The 20,412-nt window shown below is 36.6% G+C and overlaps 1 protein-coding gene across 1 annotated transcript in view; it reads left to right on the top strand.

Annotated features, from left to right (window-relative positions):
* Positions 1–20,412, top strand: part of NUP205 (nucleoporin 205) — a 51,553-nt gene that overhangs the window by 18,863 nt on the left and 12,278 nt on the right. The window contains exons 13-30 of the mRNA XM_065654706.1: positions 1,055–1,237; positions 2,419–2,469; positions 3,060–3,269; positions 4,113–4,212; positions 5,833–5,970; positions 6,213–6,402; positions 7,491–7,611; positions 8,120–8,201; positions 8,617–8,781; positions 10,402–10,526; positions 11,455–11,569; positions 12,600–12,749; positions 13,758–13,832; positions 14,563–14,720; positions 16,228–16,308; positions 17,167–17,358; positions 19,351–19,621; positions 20,081–20,179. Of these exons, the coding sequence (XP_065510778.1) occupies positions 1,055–1,237; positions 2,419–2,469; positions 3,060–3,269; positions 4,113–4,212; positions 5,833–5,970; positions 6,213–6,402; positions 7,491–7,611; positions 8,120–8,201; positions 8,617–8,781; positions 10,402–10,526; positions 11,455–11,569; positions 12,600–12,749; positions 13,758–13,832; positions 14,563–14,720; positions 16,228–16,308; positions 17,167–17,358; positions 19,351–19,621; positions 20,081–20,179 (2,506 nt within the window). The remainder of the gene's footprint in view (positions 1–1,054; positions 1,238–2,418; positions 2,470–3,059; positions 3,270–4,112; positions 4,213–5,832; positions 5,971–6,212; positions 6,403–7,490; positions 7,612–8,119; positions 8,202–8,616; positions 8,782–10,401; positions 10,527–11,454; positions 11,570–12,599; positions 12,750–13,757; positions 13,833–14,562; positions 14,721–16,227; positions 16,309–17,166; positions 17,359–19,350; positions 19,622–20,080; positions 20,180–20,412) is intronic.

Genomic DNA, 20,412 nt, shown 5'->3' on the forward strand with positions numbered 1-20,412 from the left:
AGTTCTTTGATTTTATTATGAGTTAGTTTGAAAAGGCAAAAATAATAGAAGAATTTAAAAGGAAATTGTAGAAATTTGGCAAGTAAACTGATAAACTATGAAACTTGCCTCTAGAGTTATTTAAAATGCCTGCAAACCAGGAGTGTCAAATGTACCAGGGATTTGCTGGAAGAGGATTCCAAGAGAATAAAACTGTAGTGCACATTTTATATTGTGAATTGCCTGGGTAATTCTGGGTAGTGTGGAATTCAACTCTTCAGTACCCACCAGCCTCTGCAGCCTAAAAATTCTGTGGTGTAGTGAGATACCCTTGATTTTGCTGACACAAACACAAGACAGATCAATGAAACTAATTAGGCTTTTTAAAAATCATCTTTGGTGGTGGTGATAATGGGGCATTCCTATGTGAGCTGTCATGTCAGCATTGGATAAGCATGGGGGAAAAAGGAACTCGTAAAACCAGTATTTCTTGACATTATTAAACCACAACCTGTTGAGAAGTAAATTTCTTCTGAGGATGCAGGGGTCACTTGCTGAGGCTGGAGGCTTGTTCCTGTCCAGTGGTTCATCTGAGAGTCTCAAATGAGCTTACACTGGTGATGACCCTGCTCTTAGGCTTAAATTCACATAATTTCCTAGCAAATGTCCAAATGCCATTTAATTTCATAATAGAAATATTGGTAAAGTCCCTCTACCAGTGCTTGAAGAAGCCGTCTAGAGTGTAAGTACTTCAAACTTATTTAAGACTAATTCCGTGAATGAGTGTCCACTAAAAAAAGAAAACAGTTAAAAAATCGCATTGTTATAAGAAGCTTAAATTATGCACTTAATTTTTCCGTACGGATAGGCACAATTTTAGTACTCGTGAGTCATTAAACTGGGCTTTTTGTTTAATTAAAATTGTTTGATTTGGAATGGTCTGCTGTTCTTCTGATGTTTTGTATACCTTCAAGTACAAAGCAGTCATTGATACTGAACTGTGAGTTAGGGATTGTAAAACATGAATAATCTCAAAGTTATAATCTACGGGTTTGTTTTCTGTTGAACTCCGTAGAGTGAGAATGCTCGCTTGGCTCTTTGTGAGCACCCTCAGTGGACACCAGTAGTGGTCATTCTGGGACTCCTGCAGTGCAGCATTCCTCCTATTTTGAAAGCGGAGCTATTAGAAACCCTTACTGCTTTTGGAAAATCTCCTGAAATCGCAGCTTCTCTCTGGCAGTCCCTGGAATATACACAGGTATTTAGGATTTTCAGTGCTTAGACATATAGCATCCCAATACGTTGAAATTGTCAGTGTATTTGAAATAGTAGTGCATTTCCTCCTAAATTTTCTTATTGCCATGTTGAATGTTATTTTTTTTCACTTAGTTAACACAGTTCTTTCTTTAAAATGATTTTGAAAATATCAGTATGGCTTTATGCCTCAGAGATCTCATTGGCTGCACTTGTTTTTCATAAATACAGGTTTCCTAATAGACAGTCCTGTGTGTTCAATATGTTTTTTCCTCAGTGTATGTCATCAGTAATAAAGGTTCTGCAGGTTACATTTTTTGTTGTTGTTTTTTGGGGTTTTTTTGGTGGTGCGTGGGAAGGGTGTGTGTGTGGGGGTGTGAGTGTGTAATATTCTTCCAGTGTGAGTGGTGCTCATAGGAAGAAGGGACTGGCTACAAAGCTCCACTTCAGGCATTTAATGTTCAGAGGAAGTTAATTGTAATTCACAGGATATCATTGCCAACTTCCACATTTAGATGGCAAACGCCAGATACATATTAAGAGCCCAACCTTTTAAAACTGGTTTTTTCCCTTCTGTCTGGATTTCAGAGAAGAATTTTAAATATGAATCCTAAGGAAGATGAATATCAAATGAAAATGCTCTCTGTATTGCTAATTCAAATCATAATGGGATGGGCTTATTCTGTACTGTGTGTTATGGTTCAAACTAATTGCTGTTTTATTTGGAAGAACTTACAGCATTTGAACTGCAACTGCTGGTTTATTGTTAATTACTAATAAAAAGACCCTGACGATAGTGACATTAAATGCTCACAACCATTGCTTCCTAATTTATGATATTCCTTAAAATGTACTGTTGTAAGAGATAACAAGGGAAACATCTTTCCACTAGCCAATATAAGACAAAAATCATTAATGTGAAAGTATTTCTGTTCTTTGTTTTGGTTAACAATAAAGATGATGCAGATCTCTGAGGGTGTGACGCTAGAAGCATACAAGTGTACAACATATAATCCAGCCTTTCAGACAGAAAAATCTTTGTTTTTTACTTTTTAAGAGGATTTAGGAAACCTTTCAGCTAAAAAGTGACGAGCACTTTTTAGTCCTGATAGAAATTGTGGAGATGCACTTTGATTATGTGAAATGTAATGTTTACCTGTTTTAATTTCTCTTTCTGTTTTGAAGATATTGCAAACTGTGAGAGGTCCAGGGCAGAGACAAGCAATTGGCATTGAGGTGAGGGTTTCTTTGTACCTGGGGCAGCCTCTCTGACCACCTGCATATGAGTTGGGGAAACACTTGCAGAGGCCACATCTGCTGCTGAGTCCGTGGAATAGGTGCTGTGATTTCACTGCTGCTTAATTTACTCTCAGGCCTGCTTTTAATTTTTGGAAATTTCATCCATTTATGAATCTAGTCCAGCTTCATACTAGTAACAGAACAGCATCTAAACCCTCAAATTCCTTATGAGCGCTTCTTATGAAAACTTTCCTGTTTTTCTAAATTGGCCTCACTTTTGTTACATCTTACTACAGCTCACTTCACTTCTAATGAAAGTCGTAAAGAAAAGCAAAGTATGTAAATGTTGAGGCATATCTCCTAGTTGCTCAGAAGTGAATCAAGGTGTATTGCTGAACTGAGACAGTGCTGTTGCTTCACTGCTTTTGCTTTGTGTTTGGTGTACTGTAGACAAAAATGCAGCAAAGTCAGTTCACTGTAAAGTCATTCACAGATGATGCCCTTATGTTGTTTGTTCTCACATGTTTCTTCCTCCCTGAAAATCTATGATTTTTTTCTGCTTTTGTTTTTGCTGTCCTCTTGGGAAGGTTGAACTGAATGAGATTGAGTCCCGATGTGAGGAATATCCTTTAACCCGTGCCTTCTGTCGACTCATCAGCACGCTAGTGGAGAGTTCATTCCCCTCTAACTTGGGAGCAGGTCTCCGCCCACCAGGCTTTGATCCCTATCTCCAGTTCCTCAGGGATGCTGTGTTTCTCCGATTCCGCACCAGAGCTTACCGGAGAGCTGCTGAAAAAGTAATTTTTGTTAGAAAATATACTTTTTTACTTAAGATGTAGTTAAAATGATTTGGTATTGCTGATGTGGCTTAGATCTGTTTGAAAAGCTGTACAAGTTTGATGCAGTGTAGATAACCTGGAGCAGTTCATAGTGTTGATTCTGTGAACAGAATTTTCAATCACTCATCAGGATCTGTGATCTGCTTCTCAGGAGTCTGTATAAAGTATGTTAAAAACCAAATCAACAACAAACAAACAAAAAAACCCCACAAACAACCCAAACCGAACAACAACAAACCAAAAACCAAAAGAAGTTTATATTATTGCTAAATTTCAATTTACTATAGAGGATTCTGCAACTCTACTATTTGGCTAATGACTTCTGAACATCATATGCCCAAATCTACAAGTCAGATTTGTTATTTCCTCAGTGTGGCTTCAGAGAGTATGTCTGACTTGCTGAACCAAGGAATCTGAGTTTCCTTAAAGATCCTTCTGGATGAGAGTGCATGCTAAACTGTATCCTGGAGGCTATTAATGATCTGTTCCTCGCTTTGTAACTATTAAAGGCTCTCTATTGCTTCTAGTTTCGATATACTAACATGTATAATAGAGCCTAAAAGAGTCAATAAATTTGTTTTAGTGTTTCATTTTACTTCAGAAAGAAAGCTTGGGCTTTCAGATTGTTTGATGTGAAAAATTGTAAGTGGTGTTGGATAGTATTTCAGAATTAGATAGTCGTGGCATACTTCTCATCCATCACTGCACTGCCTGTTGTATTCTTTGTCATCCTGGTCTTGTTGCTGCAGTATTGGTCTTATTCTGTGTATGACTTTTCCTTCATTTTGTGATTATCTATAGTGGGAAGTAGCTGAGGTAGTTCTGGAAGTGTTCTACAAATTGCTGCGAGACTATGAACCTCAACTTGAAGACTTCGTGGACCAATATGTGGATTTACAAGGTTAACTTGTTCATTTGTTCACTGACAAACAGAATTGTAACTTGCTTTGCTTTCTTCCTTCTATCTTGTGACCTTGTTTAATATTCCAGGTAAACCGATGGAAAGCTAGAGCAAGGCTTTAAGATAGGAAGATGTTAAAAAAATGTCCACATACGATTGGGAGCTATGTTGCTGATTCAGTTTGGCTTCATGTACACTGTTTCCTACTTCCCTAGCTCTACTAGGAAGGTGACTTCTGTCTCTTGCGTTGCTGATTCAGTTAAAGAGCAGCATTTGACACTTAAAAACACATTGCTTTTGGGCTTCTTCCTCTGGTTTTCTTTGGTCTGTATCGAAATCACTGCTATTTGCAGGGTTAATTTAAAGGTGTCAGTGTGTTTGATATATTGTCTAATATTAAGATATTAATTATTCAGACAGTAGCAGTGTAATTATGATCTGAAGTAACTTAATTTTGGACAACTATTCTTTAAAAGGCCAAAGTAGATGGCAGTTGCCTCATTATAAGAAGTTTAAGGCTTATTTGGGCTGCAGAATTTTAATATGAAGTTTCTTCTTAACATTGAATGCCAGCCTGATGCCTATGGATTTGCTATAAGAAGCACTTCCTAAGTGAACAACAGCTTTAAGACATACCTCTCCAGTGAGCTTGCCTCAGTCTGGGAGGCCTCTGTGCCCTGTACTTTGACAAACTGTTCTTGGCAGCTTAACTGGATTGAGGAATTTCTGTGAGCTCCTTCCAATTCTCAACTAGTCCTTCAGCTTGTATGATTGTTTGTAGGTTACAGGATATGTTGGAGAAATGAGTTAAACCCCATCTTTTTTACTAGATCTATTTCTTGAGCTGATGTGGTGTGTGGCTCCGCAGTGGTATGGCCTGCCTGGCATGTTAGGGGCTGCACAGACACTGAACAAATGGATGGAGAACTGGGATTGTTTAAGCTGATGCCAAAAGAAACTGCGCTCTCCTTCTCACTTCCATATTAAAAAAGATTCTTACTACTCTCCTGCTTTTATTCACCATAGTTTACTAGGAGACTAGGTAAACCAGAAACATTAGCTTTGAGTTTTATTTTATGAGGGTCTTTGAGTTGTAGGTTAGTAGTTTCATTTTTGTATACTTGGTTGCAATAGACATGCAAGTATCTGTACCTTATGAGCATCAGGGATTCGGTGGACCTTCTCAGCTTTCATTTCTGGAAGTGCTTTTTCCCTCATCCAGGGTATTCATCCAGGTTTGGGGGGCATGTAAACTTTTTCCAGTTACTTCTCAGTCTTGCAAAACTATGAAATGTATCTCCAGTGTGGTATCAAGTCCCAGCATTGATTTGAATCCAAGGTCAGATCTACTTAGGGAAAGTCTAACTGGTTAAAGTTGAAATTGTGTTATTAGGTATTGAAAAGTAATGGTAATTGCCATTACTACTCTTCCCAAACTTTTAAAATTGCCTAAATACCTTATGTGTAAATAAAACCTCTGAAGACTTTGTATGCCGTATGTTTCATTTATTTAGGTGTTGCTTACAACAAGAGGGACTGTTAAGGTTTGTAGCTCAGGCTAGCTTGAGTAATGGAAGTCTTTTCTGTTAGATGTTAATTTTTTCCCCCTCCTCTCTTTAGGAGAAGAAATAATAGCATATAAACCACCTGGATTTAATTTGATGTATCATCTACTGAATGAGTCCCCAATGCTGGAACTGTCCCTTAGTTTGCTAGAAGAAGGGGTTAAGCAGCTTGATACTTATGCTCCGTTTCCAGGTATGTGCCTAGAATTTTTTCATGTGAAGTTAAAATGCATACTAAGGATATAAAGCTGATATTGCAGATCTTCAACTTGATCTTGTTTCTCTTGCATATTGTGTTTTGGGAGAATGTTCCTGATAGTAAATAGCTGACAAGCTCTTTCTAGGTGCAAGGCTTGATGAATGAAGTTTACGAATGTAGTCTGTTTAACTGCTCCTTTGTTTTTCTTATGATTCTTTGTTGTTTGTGCACTGCAGGGAAGAAGCATTTAGAGAAAGCTGTACAGTATTGCCTTGCACTCCTAAACTTAACCCTACAGAAAGAGAATCTTTTTATGGATCTGTTGCGGGAGAGCCACCTTTCCCTTATTGTCACACCACTGGAGCAGCTGCTTCAAGGAATCAATCCTCGCACTAAAAAGGCAGATCATGTGGTGAATATCGCCAGGTATGCACAAAGTACTGAGAAAGGAGGAGTTCTGGAAGCACAGAAGTGTTTGGATCCTGGTCCTTTGATTAGTTTTACTAGCCAACATTTCTCTTTGCACACAGCATCTCTGAAATTTTTTCTTGGTGGGGGAAAGTGTGTTCACAGGTGATATGATCCGTGTGTTGTCTAGTCCAAGATTGGGATCTGTGTTTATAATTTTTCTTTCTGAATTCTTTTTCCCTCGTGATTTCTTCCTTGTTGCCTTATGTGCAGTGATTCCTTTGCATATGATTTTCAGTTTGCCTCAGACTTTGGTTGTCATAGGGTGGGAGAGTTTACTTGCTATTGGACAATAAAATGTTTTACAGTACTGTCCATTAGTTACTATATTAAAATTATCAGGCTAGTAATCTGAAACTCTGTTTCAAATGTGAAACTTTAGGATTTCCATATCCCACTGACACCTTCTGTTACTGTTTGTTTTTTATAATAACTTTACAGATGAACCAACATTGAATAGTAGAATTGAGTGCATAAAAAAAGCAGTGATATTCTGACATGGAATGTAACAAAAAATGGAACTATTTCTATATACCTGTTTTTGTATTTCATTTATGTTACTCTTTCACGTAACAGTAGTTGACAAATAGTTTTAAAAAAGCATGCCTTTTAAGATGCTCTTACATTTTTTTTAATCTCTCCTATTTTGGGTACATGCAGTAGTTGATTTTTGGCTAGTTTTGGTCTTCAGTGACACTCATTTCTGCATGATCTGAAGGTATTTTCTCCATGTTTCTTGTGTGAGCCTGTGACCAGTTGTTTCAACTTAATCCTGCAGTGTTTTAGGTAGATTTTGGATAAAAAGAATGGTAAAAATTGCAGGAGATATTATTATCCTTGCTCAGCTGACTACTCTTCTTTTGATTTAGGAGTGTTAAGTACTTCATGTAGAGTGAAAATTTGTTTGTAGCTGTAACGTTTTCTCATGTAGTTTGATTTGTAAATGTTTTAGTTCTAAATGTTGTTTAATTTCTCATCTGTGTATTACCATCTTGAGATAGTAGAATTCTCAACAATTGCCTTACAATAATCTTATATTTTTGAAGGTATCTTTATCATGGAAACAGCAATCCTGAACTGGCTTTTGAAAGTGCCAAGATTTTGTGCTGTATTTCTTATAATTCCAACATCCAGATGAAGCTAGTTGGTGATTTCACACATGATCAGGTAAGTGCCAGTTTCTTTGGAACTGGAAAGAGAAACTGGTAGAGAAATACTGGTGCTCCATAATGTTACTTTAACGGATAGGTTTCTAGATCCAAGTACATTACAACTGTATTTTGTCTTACATCTACCTACCTTTAAAAAAGTCTTTTACTGTGGCATTGTGAAAAGCAACTACTTTATTAATTAAAGAAGAAAAAAGTTCTTTAATATTTGCAAGAAGGAAAAGGACAATATTCTTTGCGATACTGAGGCTTCTTCTTAACTTTATATTCTCAAACCTGTGAGGATAATTTAGTATAGATAACAGCAGTAGATATTTTTTTCTGTTCAGTGGCTAATTACTAACTTATGCTTGGAACAGCTATGACTCTTAACTTTTGCCTATTAACTGGGTTATATAATTTTTGTCGTGAACTTCTGTCAACTTATATGGAGGGAATTATGAAATATATTGGTTTTAATAGTCTCAAAATCCTCTTTATTTCCATCCTTCTGTTGTTGAATATAGAGTATTAGCCAAAAGCTGATGGCTGGGTTTGTGGAATGTTTGGACAATGAAGATGCAGAAGAATTAATTAATCCAGATGAGGGTATGTAAAAGGCTTCTTCAAAGTGGCTTGCACTGTTGTCTTTTGCATAGAATGGAAATAATCAAAGATGTAAAGAAAGTGCTTTTAAGTTAGAAAACCCTTTTTCTTGTGGTATTTTGTGTAGGACTGGACCTTTAACAGAATGAAAAGCACCAATGTCTTGTTAAGATATGTCCATAGTATGATGACCTAACTACAAACAGAGTCTCTTTTCAGAAGACAAGTATTTGACATTGCTCTGGATGTATTATTTAGAGCTGTATTAATAATAATTTGAAATTTTGGTCTTGTATCTCTCTGTACTAATATAAATTGATGCCTTAGCTTTCTTGTATTCAACTTGAAGGTTCTGAGGATTATTTCATTGAATGGATTTCTTCACTTCATTATTCAACCAATTTTTTTTTCTATCAAGAGCTGGAGCCTGAAAAGAAGCGGGCTCGAATCCATCATGAAACAAGGATCCATATTCTGAATCTCCTTATCACCTCTCTTGAGTGTAGCCCTCCCAGCCTTGCTCTCTATCTCTTGGGATATGAACTAAAGAAACCTGTCAGCACCACAAATCTGCAAGATCCAGGTATGAAGAAGAAAAGTTGATCTGACATTTGATCAGTTCTGTTACCAACACTGAGAATATTTATTCAAAATTCATGGGGAGAAGCAGTTCCTCTTAAGGATAAGACAGCAGACCTTGTTCTAATCCTTAAAAGCTAAATTTAAAGATATGTTGATACCCAAGTGCAACACTTAAACAGCTTCAGGATTTGGTCTTTTGTTTCTGCTGGGTTTTGGAACAGACTTGAAATTAGAGTTGTGAGGGAAAATTATAATTTAGAAGTGAAACATTTATTTATTTAGTATTTTATGCAGCGTGGTTGTGTCCACAGTACAAAGAAATTGATTTGATCACCCAAGAAGTAGCTATGCATGACAACATGGGAATCAACAAAGCAGATTGTCACTTTGAGCTCGATATACTACTTGACTACTATCCTGTCCCTCCTCAAGCTCCTATTTGAAATTAATTATAGGAAAGAAAATGCATATTTACATGAACATATTTGAACAAACATTTGATTTTGGTTATTTAGAGAAGAAAATTTCTCAGTGTCATTATGTTTGTATTGGACACTGTATCCCAGCAGTTTTAAGTCTTTTGTAGTTCTAAATGAAAGGTAGGTAGAGCCTGAATTTTATTTGGAAAAAAAAAAGGAGTCTAAAAGTTGTTTGATATATCAGAAAGATGAAAAAAAAAAAGGTGCCAATCTATTTTTTTTTCATCTGCAAAGTAGCTTACAATTGCAGACCATGTTTTGGATATTTTGAAATTCCAGAGTTATAGAATATAGGTGACTGAACTGCACCCTCACAATTTTACAGGTTACCATACATTAGGTCGGTGATAGAAGACTTTGTCTCAAAGCCATGAGAGAGCCTTGCACACCTCTCTGAATCATCTCATTAATAATGTGAAGAAATAGTGACCATAAACCATTTGCCTAGAGCTGATAATTTCCTACTAAAGCATCAATTATACATATCCAAGCACATAAGATTATTTCCCCTGTAAGAGCTGCAGTTATTGATGCCTTTACTGTTTCAGGGCACGTTTCTGGGTTGTTTAAAGAATTAATTGGCTAAAGGAAGAATGCAAAAAGACAGGAGTTTGACTTCAGTATTAAAATCTCTTCCCCTTTCCCCTTGGTTTCAGGGTCTGGTGCCTTTAGAAGCATTAGTCATAAAATGGCTATAATTGTAAAATAAAGACAGGAATTTAAAGCTCTTCTTTGAAATTGTCTAATGAGTATTCAGTTAACGTTTAAGAGCAAGAATTCAGATTTTCATTTTTTTCATGCAGAATACTAAAGAATCAGTTGATTTTTTTTTTTTATAAAGCTGATGAACAAGGTCTTAAATAAGTTTTGATTGCATAATTTATCCTCTTTCACGAGCACCTCTAAAGCCTACAGACTAACTATAAATGTTTCATTAGATTTTTGCTGAAACACAGTTCCATCTTTTATTATAATTAACAGAGAAAACTTTGCCAGATATTTTTGCTGCAGCTCTGTGAAGCAGTATAGTCCAGCACAAAGTATCTCAGCAATTTAGTTTCTGTAATTCTGTGTACTAACCTATACTTGATATGGAGACAAGTAAGATGAAGAATATTAAGAAATTATTTTTGTATTTTAAGGTGTCTTGGGTTGCCCACGGACTTGCCTTCATGCTATTTTGAACATATTGGAGAAGGGTACCGAAACAAGGAGTGGGCCTACAGCAGTTCAGGAATCTCCTCATCTTGCAGAACTCTGTTACCAGGTATTAAGTGTGTTTTCTGTTGGCATATACTGAAAGTAGGCTCTAAATAAAATTTTCTACTTCTTGGTTGGTTAACACAGATGGTTGATGATTTCAATAACAGATTCATTTTTAAAATGCATCTGTCAGGTTTTTATATGCATTGAACTCTTTCTATTCTACCTTTTTCTGTATGAAAATGTATTATCTTGTAGCAACAAAGAAAAGAAAGAATCCACACTCGTGTCAGAATTTGGATTTGGGATAAACTTTAAAACTGATATGCTGAGTATTTGTGGTGAGCCTTTGAATCTGTTGTGACCATATGCCTCTTTTTTTAATTTTGGAACTGCAGTTTGCCAGCAAGTAAAATAACAAATAACCCCAAATAAGCCAACAAAATTATCTGCTTTCTTCTGTAGCAGTGACAGAATGTATGTATGTCTGAGGGAGTGAGATGGGGAAGACAGCTGAGTTAGGTGCAAGGTAACTGATATTTGGCCTTAAAACATATAATCATCTGATTACACAGCTGTATCACGTTGAAAATCTGAAATCTAGAAAAGATTTTAAATATTATTGAAAGTGAAAGAGGCCATACTGTAGAAGGAGGAGAAAAAAGATTACTTTTCCAGTCTTGGTGAACCTGGATGCTGAAAAAGACATTCCTTTTTAAGCGAGCTGAACAAACAGAAAGGCTTATGTAGTGTCATGTTGTGGACAAACAGCCATTGGAATCATTCACGTGGTGGTAGTCGGTAGTCCTTTAGTGCCACGTGTCTATAATAATTAATATGTTCAGCTTTGGAGTAAGCTGATGGAAAACTTACTGTAAATACAGGTAATATTGTTTGAGCAGTAAAACGTTGTTAGGCATCTTTTGATTTGGTGGTTGGTTTGCTTTTAAAATAACTTCCATAAATGCGTATCTACTGTGTTTGATTGTCAGGTGATCTATCAGTTGTGTGCCTGCTCTGAAACATCAGGTCCAACTATGAGGTATCTGAGGACCAGTCAGGATTTCTTATTCACTCAGCTGCAGTACTTGCCATTTTCTATCAAAGGTAATTTTTATGCTAAGATAAGTTTGTGCATGCTTGAAGTTCAATGCGTCTTTTGACTCCCTAGGAATCACAGAAGAAACAGCGGTAGCGTTATTAAACTGAATTAATTACTGCCTCTGCTAACCTTTTAGTTCTGCAAAGATGGAACTCTGCCTATTTAGGAAGTTCAGATTATTAGAGCTGCACTTTTACAAAAGAATGTTAGTATTGAAATGCATCAAGTCTCCAGAAGCAAATCCTAATCTATATTTTAATTATCATTGTAGTTTTGTTAAATTATGTTACAGAAAAAGTTATATTTTTGAAAATTAAGAATGCTATGAGAAACTGAGGGAATTGAAGGCTGGTGGTTGTAACCACTTATATCTTCTCTTCTTTTGAATACAGAATTTTTATTTGGTGATGGCATTAATTTTTAAGTTAATAGATGTGTTTTTAATGTTTCAGGCCAATACTTCTCAGGTGTCTTAAACTGAATAAATGTACTTATTCACTTTATTAGATGCTTGACCACTAGTCCTTTGTTAAATGATAACGAACGTAGCATTCAAATACATGTATCCAGCATGGGTAAAGCACTTTAGATGATTCTTATTTAACTTAAGAATCTAAATTAGATGAGTATCGAATATGAAGATTCTTGGAGACCCACATTCAAGCCTTATCAACTTTGATTAAAATTTTCATTCATTTTGGGTAAATATCTGATTATTTTCACTGAAATTATAACTGACCCTATTTGCTCATGAAGCACTGCATTCTCCACAGAGACTGTTAGTACATGTTATATCCAGATTTTTTCTGTATGCTCTTAATGGGGATATATATGTGTGACTTGTTTTCACAATAACCACATGTTCATTTAATGGCTTTTGTCAGATCTCTCAGTCCTGTTGTCTCATAAACAAATGGTGAGCAGATAATAAGTAATGACATCCTCTAAAAGCTTTCCCAAATGAAAAATGCTTTCCTTGGAGTAAGTAATATTATTTATATTGAATTTTATAATTGTTTTCTTATGCCAACCCAGAACACGAGATTTCAACACTGAACCAAATGTCTTGGCTGATGAAAACTGCAGCTATAGAAATGCGAGTGACATCACTGAACCGCCAGCGCTCCCACACACAGAGGCTGCTGCATTTGCTGCTTGATGACATGCCTGTGAAACCATACTTGGGTAAGAGGAATTTGTTGTGAGGGTAAATAAGCTGGAATAATATGAAAGACTTGATTTGAATTCTTTTCTCTGTAAGCTTGTGACAGTTCAATTTGTGATTGCCACTGGAGATTTGGGAAGAAAGATGACGGTGGTTGCAGACTCCAAAGTGAAAGAAATCAGGGCATTTTTTGTTTATTGCTGCTTTGTCTGTGTTACGTTTTTGAAATATCTCAGTGTATACACTGATATAAAAAATAAACAGTTTATGGAATAGGAGAGGGGAATATAATAATTAAAATTTTAAAACAGTTTGAGATGCTATCCAGAGTTGTTACCATGTAGAGAAGGTGGAGAGTCTTCCTTGGTAAACAGTTTTAGACAAGGTTTTCTCAGTCTTCTGTCTGTCACGCATTTTTGACCCTGTCTCACAGAAGTCGGTAGCTACAGGTCAATTTGACTTTTGATATAACAACAACACAAAACTGTATTTCAACCAAATGTGACGTAAAATGCAATGTTAAATAAAAAGGCAAGATTTCAGAGTTTCAGAACAGAGTAGAAGCAAATCAAGGGAAATGGAAACAGGTGGCAATAAAACTCTTTAAATGAAGAAAATAAACAGAATAACTGGAAGATATTATAATGGTCTGCAGCATTATGGTGTTTCCCGTCACTTTTATAGGTCTGAACATTGTCTCTTCATCTTTGTGGGAGTGCAGGAAATTATGTCTAGATACTATAATCATTTTACAGTGCTCATCCAGCTGCATTATTCATACTGGACAGTGGGGTGTCTTTTTTAGGCATTTCTAGTACTGTTTAACATATTTGATAACGGGCTAGCTTCTGAGAGATAAGTATTATGTTCATTTTATTAGCAGTCAAGGCTGTATTTGTCTTAGGAGACTTTACATGAAAGGCATGTTAGTGTGTGTTCTCTCTGTCTTTCTCTTTCAGGATTAATAAAGTAGGTCATATTTTTTATTAGATTTTTAAAAATAATTTATTATATTTCATTACCTTCAGCTGATGGTGAAGGAGGGTTAGAAGATGAAAGTCGATCAGTCAGTGGGTTTCTCCACTTTGACACTGCTTCCAAAGGTAAGCATTATGGCTGTTGATTATTGCTCAGTAAAATTTTTCTGATCCTGAATGGGGGGAGGGCTGCTTCCAGAAAGGACACTTTGAGAAAGAAAATAATTGACTGTCTAAACATCAGCAGTACATGGAACAATTTTATTTAGTGTGGGGAAAAAGAATTTTAGAATGTCGACATAGATGATTGGAGTGAGTGGAAAATACTGGACTGGAAAGGAAGTTAAAAGAGTCTGTGTTTAAGTGTCTGTGGAAGGGCAGAATGGGAGGGTGTCAGTCTATAAATTTGTGCCTAACAGTAAAAACAGTGAGACTGTTGCTAAGGCTGAATATAGTAGTATTTTCATGGGAAAGAATAATAAAACCCAAGTAACTTCAGATTCTCTCCAATGATTCTAAGTCTCGACAAAAGACTGCATGGTTCTCTTTGAAATCCAGCCTTCTTTAATTTACTAGAAAAAATCAGAATCTTGTATTTGTAAATATTGAGTTACATGCATTCGTAACAGGAGAACAATACAGTATAACACAAATTAAGAACTTAAGGCTCTAGAAAATGTTTTTAATCCACTTACATAGATTGGTAGTGCTTTCTGAAGATTTAATGTTTTCTTTTGAAACTTTACACATGAAGATTAGGATTTAGAAAGGTGAATTAGGCTCCTATTATCTTTTTTGTTTGTTTGTTTTCCCCTTAATATTTCTGAATACAGTTTGAATTGATTTACATTTCCAGTACGCAGGAAGATCTTAAGTATCCTGGATTCAATTGACTTCAGTCAGGACATTCCAGAGCCTTTACAACTGGATTTTTTTGACCGAGTTCAGATTGAGCAAGTGATTGCTAACTGTGAGCACAAGAATGCACGTGGACAAGTGGTCTGCAACGTCAAGGTGCGCAGTGGTCTGTCTTATCAACTTGCATGTGACGTTTTTTATCTTGATGGTAATAATAATGATCAGTGTAACAATACTTTGAAACTTCTTTTCTCATAAAAATCATAGCTGTTTCAGACATGCATAGTTTATGCAAACTATTTGGATAAGTTTATTTCTTCCGCATTGCACACACTGATTTCTCATTTGCAGTAGGCAGATGCATCAGTTTAAGACACGTTCAGGAAATATTTTCTCTCTGAATGTTTTTCCAATCTTGGAATACCCAAGTGATATTGCAGATATGACATTTACCTTATGTCATTTGATAAGAGGAACAAAAGTCTTTTAGAAACCTGACTAGACCTAATGTAACAAGACTAGGCATAATGTAAGAAGAACTTAATAGAGAAACAATAGCTCTATAGAGGCTGGACATGAGGTAAAGCAGGATGTCCTTGGTTTGCAAACTGGGCAAATGGGATGTTCCACTAGATAAAGAGCAAGCTACGTGACTCTTGCTGTGTAGTAGCACAAAACATCAACATGCACACTCTAGAAACCAGGTCAAGGAGAGGACACTTGTAATCCAAGGGGTACCAGGCTGCAAAGACCACCGGGAGCCACTAGAGACCCCAGATGAAGACCCTTGAATACCAAAAAAGGACTAGCAACAAAGGCTGTGATTGTGTAAATAATCTATGTTTAATGCATGAACTAAGTGATCGAAACGAATATGCAATTGGTATGTGTAATAAATACCAAGAAGAGTGAGTCATGCGCATGCTCGATTAGAGGGGAAGGATCATCAAGTGTCCAGTGCGCTGCAATAAAAGTGCCTGTGTTTTAACACTTTCAAAACAGTGTTAAGGAGTCTTTTTGACAACTTTTCAGTATCAATTTCATTGATCTCTAATACACAACTATGTAGTACTACATGTGTGTACACAATTACGTACACAACATAGTTGGGTACTGCAGTAGTTCTTAGAGGCTTCAGTTAAGATAGTATCACATTGTGATGAGTACATGACAAGTGTATGATAAATAGTCCTGAAAAATCTGTGATCTGAGAGACAAGGAACAGAGCAGGAGCATAATGTAACATAAAAGTGATCTCGGTGGTAGGAATGCAGCCATTCCATATTAAGAACCAGCTAGTCTATATTGTAAAATATATTTTTGACTTGAGGGGGATCAAACTCTTCCTTCTGTGCAAGAGGACTATAGTGGAAGTTGAAGAAGAAAAGGATTGTGATGTGTTAGAAGAGCTTATGACAGAACAACTTAGAACCAGAAGAAAATGAATGAGTGCAAAAATGAGAAGTGCAGAGTGAGAGATTAGCCAGCTAAAGTACTGCAGCTCGAGAATGAAGCAAGAGAGAAACATAAAAAATTAGTGAAACTTATTTGAATCTCAGGCGTTCAGTTGCATCTGTCATGTAGCCATATTCTAAATACTTTTAGGAGGGAAAAATACATCTTCCTTGTCATTAAAGTTTCTTTTAAACTTTTTAAATTTCAGTACCTTCACAGAGTTCTGGTTGCAGAAGTCAATGCCCTTCAGGGAATGGCAGCAATAGGCCAGAGACCTTTACTTATGGAGGTAAGTATAGAAAGAGTAAACTACTGGTGGTGGTTGCTCTTGCTGGATTGCATGTACTGTCAAGCAGTAAGCTTTACTGTGAAAGCTTGTGGATTTGAGTCCTAACTTTCAGTTAGTAAAAAGGAAAAAAAAAAAGACAGTAAAATTTGGTAAGGTAAACTACTTCTTAACTTTTTACTGTTCTCTAAAGAGCAGACCTGGAGTCTGTTTTGTGTTTTTTTTCTTGAACCTTTTCCCTTCCCATTACTGATAACAGTTGCAGCTCCCACCCCACTGTACAGAAGGCAGTACATACTGATGTCAAGATTGGCTGTTGACAAGTACAGTGTGTAGCAGCCAAGTTCATCTTGTCTTTCACAGGGGATGCCAATTTATTTCTCCTTTCTTCTACACAGCTATAGTTTCAGTGAACTTGGAGCTTAATTATTTTCTGAGGTTACTGCCATCTTTTTGATTTAGTTGAAATTGGCTGGATGGACTTGAAAGCTGAAGGATGAAGGAGAAATGACTCAGACTAAAATGAGAAGAAAATGCACAAATAGGGGTTTTTTTTGTAGTTGCTTTTGTTTTGATTTTTAAAGTGTATCTTAGGAAATAATTTCTCTGGTTAATTTTTCTTTTGTTGCTATGAGCTTGAGACATTCATTATGGCAAAGGCCTTGTGAAAAGCAGCTCAGAAATGGATTGACCTATCTTGTCAAGATGATCAATAGCTTGTTTCTGATAAGCTCAAGGCTTACCCTTTTTTTTTTTTTTTAAGGCTATTACTAATAGATAAACTGGTAATCTTGAAATCTGTCTTTGCCATTAACTTCTTTTAGCATATTATAACTCGATTTCTTTGTTGTGGGTGTTCAGGAGATCAACACCATCCTGCAGTACGTAGTGGAGCGGAACAAGCTGCTGCAGTGCCTCCATGCTAAGAGGCATGCTCTGGAGTCATGGAGACAACTGGTGGAAATCATACTCACTGCCTGCCCCCAGGACCTCATACAGGCTGAGGACAGACAACTGATTATCCGTGATCTCTTGCAGGATGTGCATGACAAGGTAAAGCTAAACTGGAAATCAACCATCTCCTTGAACTTTGTTGCTATATCTGTTTATGTCAAAGAGAAACTACTTTTCAAGTATAATGGCATTCTGGATTGTAATTTAAAAAAAGAATGTCTGCTTTTGGTATTCTTTTTAGTTTTCTGATTGCTGCTATGCTGAAGTTGAATGTACTGTGGACAGAGGGGGGATACTTTGTATTCTTGCATAGCTACTGGAGAAGAGGAGGCTGACGGGAGACCTTTATCGCTCTCTCCTGGAAGGAGATTGTAGCACGGAGGGTGTTGGTCTCTTCTCCCAAGTAGCAAGTGATTGGACAAGAGCAAATGGCCTCAAGTTGCACCAGGGAGGTTTAGATTGGATATTAGGCAAAATTTCTTCACTGAAAGGGTTGTCAGGCACTGGAACACGCTGCCGAGGGAAGTGCTTGAGTCACCATCCCTGGAGGTGTTTAGAAGACACATAGATGTAGCACTTAGGGACATGGTTTAGGGGTGGACTTGGCAGTGTTAGGTTAATGGCTGGACTTGATGGTCCTACAGGTCTTTTCCAACCTAAATGGTTCTATGATACATTGACAAATTTCAAAGGCATTTCATTCAGTACAGTCCAGTGCGATGGTAGTCTGGAAAGGGTGTGTGAAAAGGAAATAGCCCATTTTGACGAGGAACATAGAACAACTCACTGAAGGGATGAAAGCAAAGAGTACTGCAATTACTAATTTGTTGCGTTTAGGTGACTCGCTGCAAATCCTACTCTTGCTGCTTTTGAAAAATGCAAGAGTTGAATGAAGCTTCATAGTAGAAAAATTTAAGACTTTACAATTAGAATGACTTTTGGGAATGCGAGAGTTTGCTTTGTCTTAAAATATTTCAAGTCTAGGTGTTGTTTTACTGCTGAATTATAGTAATTTTTGGACAGACTAGGCAGTTACTACTGACACAGACATTCTCAAAAGACAAAATTTAATGAAGGATCCTTCTCTTGTTCAGGCTGTTGGGGTGTTATTATTTTTTTGCTTTATCGTGAGAGTTATGCTGTTTCTAGTTCTCCTGATTAGACAAGTTGGATTTAGATAAATATATACAAACCCATTATATTTTTTCAAGCAAATAGTAACCATTGGGGGTTTCGTTGCTGTTACTTCCATTATTTTTTCCTGTAGGAGTTACCTACAGGAATGCTGGTTTTATCTTTTATGTAAACAAAATTTAAAAAACGAGAAACAAGGGAGGCCTTTACTAGCCAAAGGAATTTCTTTCCTAAAATCTTTACAGAGCAGAAATTTCAGACTCATTTTCTGTAATACTTTAGTGAAGATTTTTGTTAATTTGAGGAAAAAAATATTGTTATTTAATTTTGAAAATAATTAGACTACTGTACTAAATGACTTTATTGCTTAAAAGGAAAGCTTCTTGAGTGTCAGTGATAAAAATACCAGGCTTACCTTTTAAATGATGAAGTGACCTAAATAGTATGTACCAACTTCCTGTTAGTGTTTCTCCACACTTTCTTAAATGCGTCTTTGATGCTCACTTCTTTGATGCTCACCCCTTTGAGCTTTCTAAATTATGTCTTTACATTTTTAATGATGGTAGTTTGCTTAAATAGCTGTAAAGCCAAGAGGGTGTCAGTTGTTCTTTCCCTAACTTAGGTTTAGATATTTAACTACTAAAAGAACTTGAATGTCAGCACATTTCTTCCCTTTTCCCCATCCACATTTAATTATCATCCTGCCTGGGACTTGTGTAAAGAAAAACCAGAAGGCTAATGGTCTTCTCAATTAAAATGTGTTCAACTCATCTTTCTGAACAGGTTTCTGACACTTCTGATTTTGATTTTTAAATAGTGCCATGTTAATGAATTCCTTATGCATATATAAATGAAATAGTTGAGAGTGTAAATTAATTGCTTTAATAGTTAATGAAACTAGACACGTTTCTACTTTTTTCTTTTTTTTCTTTTTCCCCCTTCATCTTCTGTATTAAGATCCTTGATGATGATGCAGCTCAGGAGCTGATGCCGGTGGTGGCAGGGGCTGTATTCACCCTGACTGCCCACCTGAGCCAGTCCGTGAAAACCGAACAGAAACAGCCACTCGCGCTCCCAGTGGCGGGACAGTCTCAATATGTCTTGATGCTGGATGGTTCTTTCACCTCATCGCCTGGCTCTGAGAACATATCCGTGGGTTTTGCTTCCATTGGTGATTCCTCCCTCCACATCATCTTAAAAAAGCTGCTGGATTTCATTTTGAAAACAGGTGTGTTGACCTTTGCAGGGGTTGTGTGGGAATTCAAACTGCCAAGAGTAAAAAGATGGACTGAGTTGCTTCCTGCTACTGCCACGAAGATTTTTACTGCAGTCAATTAGGTGGATCTTACATGATTAATATAAATAAATCTGAGTGATGTTACTAACAAGAAAAAAAATAATGAAGGCTTTTTTTTTTTTTTTGATCTGAACAACAAGCAGAAGAGAGAGGTGTAAATAACTGTAAAGGGAATTTCATATTGCCACTTTTTTGGAGCAGCATAAACATGCTGAATTTACTCATAAATACGCTTCTATGCAAATACTAGAACTCTGACTTAAGAAATCTAGTTGTTTTATTTATTTCTGCCAGCACTGCCATAGGAAAGTTAAATTAAGTGCCAGTGGAAGACGGCGTTATGGAATTTACATCTATTTGGTTTTAATTGTGAATGTTTCTTGTTGACAGGTGGTGGCTTCCAGAGAGTGAGGACACACCTTTATGGATCACTACTTTATTATTTGCAGATTGCACAGAGACCAGATGAACCAGATACTTTAGAAGCAGGTATGGTCCAACTGTATTACGGAAAAAAGGGGAAAAAAAAAAGTTATTAAATCCTGAATGGTAGAGTTTCTCCATGCTGAGGTGTCCTCTGGAAATATATTATGTAGGTAGAAACCGTCTTATTACAAGAGCCTCTGAAATTAGTTGCTTGTGCTAAATGATGCCAGTCTTCCTCTATTAAGACCCGTCTAGCTACATATGCCTTCAAAATGTATTGTTCTGGATGAGGATAT

This window comes from Caloenas nicobarica, chromosome 1 (assembly GCF_036013445.1).
Source record: "Caloenas nicobarica isolate bCalNic1 chromosome 1, bCalNic1.hap1, whole genome shotgun sequence".
NCBI lineage: Eukaryota > Metazoa > Chordata > Aves > Columbiformes > Columbidae > Caloenas > Caloenas nicobarica.